General features: G+C 37.9%; 1 protein-coding gene across 1 annotated transcript in view; it reads right to left on the minus strand.

Annotated features, from left to right (window-relative positions):
* The window catches only part of LOC309387355 (glutaredoxin-like protein C5orf63 homolog), a gene marked incomplete at its 5' end in the record, with an annotated part of 23,590 nt that extends 16,726 nt beyond the window's left edge, over positions 1-6,864 (minus strand). Inside the window, 2 exons of the mRNA XM_081943828.1 lie at positions 4,774-4,826; positions 6,793-6,864. Coding sequence (XP_081799954.1) covers positions 4,774-4,826; positions 6,793-6,864 — 125 coding nt within the window. The remainder of the gene's footprint in view (positions 1-4,773; positions 4,827-6,792) is intronic.
* Between the last annotated feature and the right edge of the window lie 234 nt (positions 6,865-7,098).

Consider the following 7,098-nt stretch of genomic DNA (forward strand, 5'->3'; position numbering starts at 1 on the left):
GGATTTTTTTTACTATTATTATTATGCATCACACTGTAACCTAAAAAGGATATAAGTGGGGGATATAGGAACATTTAAACAGTCAAATAAAGCAGAATAAAATGCAGGTCATAAGTTCCTATGCAAATAGAGCTTTTATAAAAACATTGGAAGGTTGAAAGCAAAACTAGAACAACAGTGATAGATTATAAGTAATTATAAATGAAAAGCAACAATAGCTCTTCATGTAGATTGTTTGACTCAGCCTTGAACTGCCTCTTATCACATAATCTTCAGGGTCTGTTTTACACAAATGCTAGATACAATTATCTTCGACTTAAGTGTGATGAACCACAGCACGGCATTGTCTCCGAGCTGCTCTAAGATGATTTGCAGCAATTCCATACAGTTCATCATTTCGTTGAAAAGTGGGGTGGGTGGCAGGGAAAACAGAGGTTGTACTAGCACTGGTGTATTTATTGATTTATAGGCTGCCTTTCAATTCACATTTAATACTGATGGTAGATAATAGAAACCAGTTTTGACTGCTCATCTAAAGGGAGAGATCAACTACAACACCCTAGAATCAACTGGGCACCGTCTAGTAGCGTGGACATCAATTCCTAGAATTCCTCTACCATTATGCAATCTAAATAAGAATTCTGGGAGTTGAAATTTCAGACACCTGAATGTTTCCCAGGTTGGGAAAAATGTCTTCCTGGCTGTCATCTGGATCTTGGGAACATAATTGTATTCTATATAAGCATAGAGAGGAATTATAATTCTAAGAAAAAACATGCAGTTATTTTTTTAAAAACCTGCAAGGTATTAATTGCAAAAGAAATCAACTGTGAAGAAAGACTCTTAATACTTAAGAGTACCAAGTAAGAATTATTTTACTAGTTTAACGTAATTATCATTTAACCTTGTTTTATAAGGTACTTCCAATCGTAATTCTGAATATATATGGATAAAGTGTGTTATAAATCTCAATTACCATAAAACAATACCTGCTGGCATCTTTTTCTCATTTATCATTTTGGAAAACAACCATAACATTCATCATACAAACATAATATAGAATGGTGGGAAAAAACTTTTGGCCAGTGCTATATTCCAGGAAGAAGAGCAAAGCAATAAATCCCCTTTTATTTTACTAAATAAGAACAGCCAAGTACAATTTAGATGAATTAATTGTCTGTAATGTTAAGAGATAAATATGTCTAATTTCTCAATTGCCCATTTTTAATTAGGATTTTTTTTAAAAAAAGAAACATTTCCAGAGCTACAAAACAATGGCTCTGGAAATGTTTCAGCTCTAAACACAAATGATAAAAATAAAGATGCCCTCAATTCAAGCTTGATCCTTGGTGACAGCAGCTCTGTTGTTTTCTTGACAGCACAATAGATGCAGTTTGACACTGACTTTTTCAAAGATGTTTTCTGACTTTTCTTTCTAGTCAGTAGCCCTGGAGAAGACTGACTTACTTAGCGCTCGGTATAAGCCAGGTGTGTCTAGGAGCTACCATCTGGTGAAGTGTGGCATATTAATTACAATGCCTGGGATTGGGAAAATATTTCTTTTTTATAAAATCTTATCTGTATTACTATGGTACATAGTTACAGTCAAAGACTTGACCAGTAGACCAATTATTTGAAATGCATATTAACAACAGGTGAAGCATACAGAAGCTATCAGATAGCATAACGGCGAATTCACTTCAAAGATTTCATCAACTCAAGGCATCACATGTTTCTTATCCAACTCTTTCTCAAATGATCATTTCCATATTTTTGAGCTAACATCAGGAACATGGAAACTAACCAGAAAAACAAAAAGGAATTATTCCACCATATCTCGCACACACAAATAAAGTCATAGGCCCATGGGAAGGATGTTAATTGAACAGAAGCAGACCAAAGGCTATGGATTTTTTTGTCCAAGGATATATATTAGACAAAACAAAAGAATAAATATTAGAGCCTACAGAGTATCAGTAATCACTCCAGAAAAATAATAGTCTTATATATAGTTTAAAATGTAATGTCTGAATACGTTTTTCAGCATGTGTGTCAGAGGTTGTATTCAGCAGGTTCTGACCAGTTCTGGAGAACCAGTAGCGGAAATTTTGAGTAGTTTACTTTTATTTTCCCTTAGCAGATCTGAACAGATTGTAATTTTGCTGTGACATGTGACCTTCTTCTTAGTCAACTGCCCTACACTTAGACACACACACATACTCCCATACTCACTCCTTGGGATTTAAAATATGGTTGGTATCTCATATCAAAATTTAAAAATCTATTTTATCTTTTCAGGAAGTGAATGTATATAGGTCAATGATGGTGAACCTGTGGCACACAGAGCCTTCTCTCCAGGCACGCTAGCCATTGCCCGTTGCTCTTCTGTGTTCTGGCCAGCTGGTCCAGCTGGTTCACGCACGAGAGCGCTGGAAACCAGAAGAGCAGCTCCCGATTTCTGTACATGTGTACACTGGAAAGCTGAGCTTCTGGTTTTCAGCACGTGCATATGCGCCAGCCAGCTGGTACTTGAACATGCATGCATTCACACCAGAAACAGGAAGACCAGGTGACTGGCACACATGCGCACATAAGAAACCAGAAATTCAGCTTCCCGGCGTGCACATGCACACTGGGGAACTGCTCTTCCGGTTTCTGGTGCTGCCCCACGCACGGGCTGTCCTGTTTCAGCACTCGGTGCTAAACAGTTCGCCAACACTGGAATAGGCACTGTAACTTCTAATACTACTATGCAAAAAAAAAATGTTATTGGTTCTAGCTGGTCTCATAAACTATATTTTAATCTGTTACCAGCACTTAAACCATGGTTTTTCATTTCAGATATCTCAGGAAGCTATCTGTAGCAAGTTTAGGCTAATGAAGGATAAAAAGAAGGGCCACGCAGTCTAATAAATCATGAATATTATATCTTGGCTACAATTTTTCTTATTTCATCATCAACCCATCTTATTGTGACTCCCAAATTTACTTTAGAAGCAAGGCACCCTGTTCTTTAGCCAGGCCAATCCACAATTCTTAATTTATTCCCCACACCTCTGAACTGAGAACTTGATTATTTTTTCTGTTCAAGGGATGGTCCCACAATGAAGTAGAGTAAATATCATGTTTCCCCAAAAACATGACTTGTCCTGAAAATAAAGCCATGACAGATTTTTGGGGTGGGCAAAAATATAAGCTCTCCCCCAAAAATAAGCCCCTTGGACAACCCCCCCTCCTCTGGCCACGCAGAGCACCACTCACTGAACTAGCGGTATCCTGAAGGCGCCAAGCTGTGGGAGCCGGCGAAACAGGTGCTCGCTTGGCTTGGCACCTTGGAATACCGCTAGGTCGGTGAGCGGTGCTCTGCCCGGCTGTAGAGGTGGATTGCTGGGCAGTTGCTTTTCAGCGTGGTCACCTCATGGTTGTTTGTTGCACTGCTGCGACAGCGCAACACAGTCATTTGCTCCTGAGGCTGTGCTCTTTGGGAACCTGCTCACAAGAGAGCAGCTGCCTGGCAACCCCAAAATAATAAGCCCCTCCCCCGATAATAAGTCCCAGGCCATATTTTGGGGATCAAAAGAAAATAAGACCCTGTCTTATTTTCAGGAAAACACGGTAGCTGCTTTTCTCTCTTTGCACTTTTCTCTTTTTTCCCCCTATATTTTTATCTTATAATAAAACTTAATAAAAATTTTAGAAATGAAATAAAATATGATGATTGCGGCAGGTAGCAGATTCTGAAATAACAGTGAATTGTTATTTGGTATCTTTGAAACATTACTATCAGTGGTTAGGACATGTGATTGAGGGTTTTCCATTCCTGTATACTAAAAAAAAAAAAAAATCTTGGCCAGAAGGATTGGGGGTGAGGCATGAATGGCTTTAGTTCTTTGCTATTAGTCCCTAAGAAAAAGGAACAGCTTTTTTTGGTATTGTTATGAAAAATGTATACTGCCAGTGCTGAAAGGGGACATTTCATACAATAATATATGATGAACTAGTGAACCATAGCTTCCTCTATTCTTTAGAAAATGGAGACAAATTCTTTGCTGCTATTTATTATTTCTGAATTAAAGATTTATGGTAACTACTTTGTAACTACCTCCTGGTGACTCACTGTTATAACGGTCACTGGGAAGAACTATTCTAACTTAAAGGGATTAAAATTTTGGGGAGTTGAGTAGTTTGTGATTCCACATCCTAGAGAAATCGCTCATCCTTTTAGTTTTATTCCATAGATCAGAAAGTCATCAAACTTAAGCCATAATATAATTTATTATGTATCCAAACTATTGGATTGAAGTCCAGACTGTGGCTAATAGACAATTCAGAAACTGCTTAAGAAAAGCATTGACATATATAAAAGATATCTGGGTTACCAACTTTTCCATTTCATTCTTGAATGGTAATTCAACAAGAATTGAGCATTGCTTTCCAATAGATACTAGCCTAATCAAAGAAAAATGTATAGAGAAATGTTCACGTTCTGTGCTGAGATCCAATGTTTTTATTAATTTGTAAAAATAAGGGTGGGGTACAAATAAATGAATATGTTATGGCCAAACATGCATTACAGTAAGCCTATTATGCTCCTGGCTAGGGAATTCTGGGTGTTGAAGTCACCCATCTAAAGGTCAATTAGATTGAAAAACACTGGATTAAAACAAGAGAAACCTGCAAATTCACACATCGTCTAGAAACCAGCAATGAGAGTCCGACCAGTCTTAGCTGCATTATTAGAAAAGAACGAGTCCTTCCTTTCAAAAGACCAACCTTTGACAAGCTGAACCCGTTCCAGGCACAAGCAGCGAGCGATCGCCTGCTCTCTTTGTTCAACTTCCTGAAAAGCATATAGAGATACGATTAGGGTAGACTGTAGAGCCATCCTCTTCCCTTTCCTACTTCAATGGCCTTGCGTCCTCTGTAGCGGTAGAGGATTTCTGTTCGGCTGTGATTTAAAGCTGCTCTTTAAAGGGTCGCTGTACAACTTCGATTCGAACTGCAAACGTGCCCCGCGAACACGCTGATCTGATGACGGTTGTAGTTGCGGCTGTTGCGTTATATCGCTTTTAATGACGCATTTTTCAAAACAACTTCCAACGCTTTTAAGAGCTACTGGGTTGGCTTTCGAAAACATCCCAGAAGAAGACAATGGCGTGGATTTGATTCAAGAGAGTTTATATTGTATTTATATTTTTCACAAGAATATGGGGCATTATTGTTGACTGGCGTACAAGATCCTGCTTTCTCTAATCCCGCGTGTAGTGTGGGCTACTCGTCTGTATTTTAAAACGGGCTTATGTGCTATCATAAGAAATGAAAAATTGGAATTCTTCCATTGCTTCTTAGAGCTCCATTCAGAATACATAATACATAATACAATAGTAGAGTTGGAAGGGACCTTGGAGATCTTCTAGTCCAACCCCCTGCCTAGGCAGGAATAAAAGACTATCATGTACACTTATTGAATAAAGACATGTAATTAGTTATTTTTGCCAGTAAAGGAGGAAGGGAAGGTTAGAAATGATATTTTTAGAGTGAGATTTAATTTTAACAGCGCCTGGTCAGGAAAATCAGAAATAAAATCTTTCCATGTTCTTTTAAAGAATATTTCGGACCATAGTGATTTCAGGTGGATACTTCATAAATCCTTTGGATTCGCAATCTAACTTTTTATCTGCAGGTTTACAACCTGACTTGAATTGGGTTTTAAAAATATCCCTTGCAGCTTGTCCTAATGTTTGCTGAAGGAAACAGACTAATGCACAAATATTACATAAAAAAATAATCCTTTGCCTTCTTCCTAAAATGGGGGAAGGGGGGGGGGTGAACTGACATTTACTCTTCTTTCTTCATATTTTTTCCAGCTCAATACTGGCTGAGCATATGGAGAACAGAGAGGTCTATTCAAAGGTCCCACTCTCCATATTACGAGAAAGTTGTATAAGCCATCATAAACAGCAGTAATTGCCACATTTTATTGCAACAAATTCTAAGCTGTTAAATATGGCTTGTTTATAGGAGCACTTCTCTTTTATCTGCTCTGGTAGAAGCTTTATCATGATCCTTGATAAAAAGCTTTTATAAGATTTGACACCACTTGGTAAATAAATGAGATTTGCCCCTTCAGGAATGTTATTATCTTACAGCTGAGCTGCCATTTTAAAACATTGTACAGACAGTAATAATGCAAGAAAGGAACAGCAGCATTTTCTGGCTGCTAGAAAAAATACCTGACAACTGCTAAGTAAAATGAGGCACTACAGTATGTTCAGACATTGTGTCAAGACAGTTAATTTGAACTATGTCAAACAAACAAACCTTTAGTTCTGCAGTGTTGCATGTGTATATTCAGTGATGTTAGGTCTTCAGCGCTCATAACCGTAAGGAATAGCTACATGTAGTACAGATTTATTCATGTCCTCTTAGTAAATACATCTTTCCATTATAAAGTCTGCTTTACCAAGTGTTGTTAAGGTCTTAGTGATACTATTAGGAAGTCCACATCCCTACCTCCCCCCACAAACAATCCTCTGCCAGCAGCTTCTAATTCATCTAGCTAACTCCTTATATTTAAGGTGCCTTTAATTGTTAAACTGAGCACCTTTTCTTTGCTGAATACACAACAGAATCTTAGATGAGGTCTCTTGTCCCACTGCCAAGTAAAAGGCAGGTTTACTGTATATGCATTATATAAATTGTTCTTTCTCATTAATAAAAAAAAATCAGGTGCTGCAGAGTCAAAACAGGTGCCATCTGGTGATCCATTTACTCTCACGTTCATTGCTTTACCTGCTGCTTTTGCACTGGACTGAGATAAATCATAGCCTTTGGAATGCAGAACATCTGGTAAGTTGATTCCATGCTGAAAGGCCTGCATAAATGGAATTCAGCATTCAATTTCCCCAAAAGCCTTTTGCACTTAAACAATGACATAACTGCAGAAACCAAATTGCACGTTTATCATTCCACAAAGGTCATTCAGAAGGTGGGGGTCAGCATTTCTGATTTGCTGAAAAATCCAAGATATCAAAAACATGATATTCAATGATTGAATAAAGCAGTAGTGAATTTCCTCAAATAAACTTTTAGTTACTC

This window comes from Natrix helvetica (genome assembly GCF_964273705.1).
Source record: "Natrix helvetica genome assembly, chromosome: 2".
In the NCBI taxonomy this organism is placed as follows: domain Eukaryota; kingdom Metazoa; phylum Chordata; class Lepidosauria; order Squamata; family Natricidae; genus Natrix; species Natrix helvetica.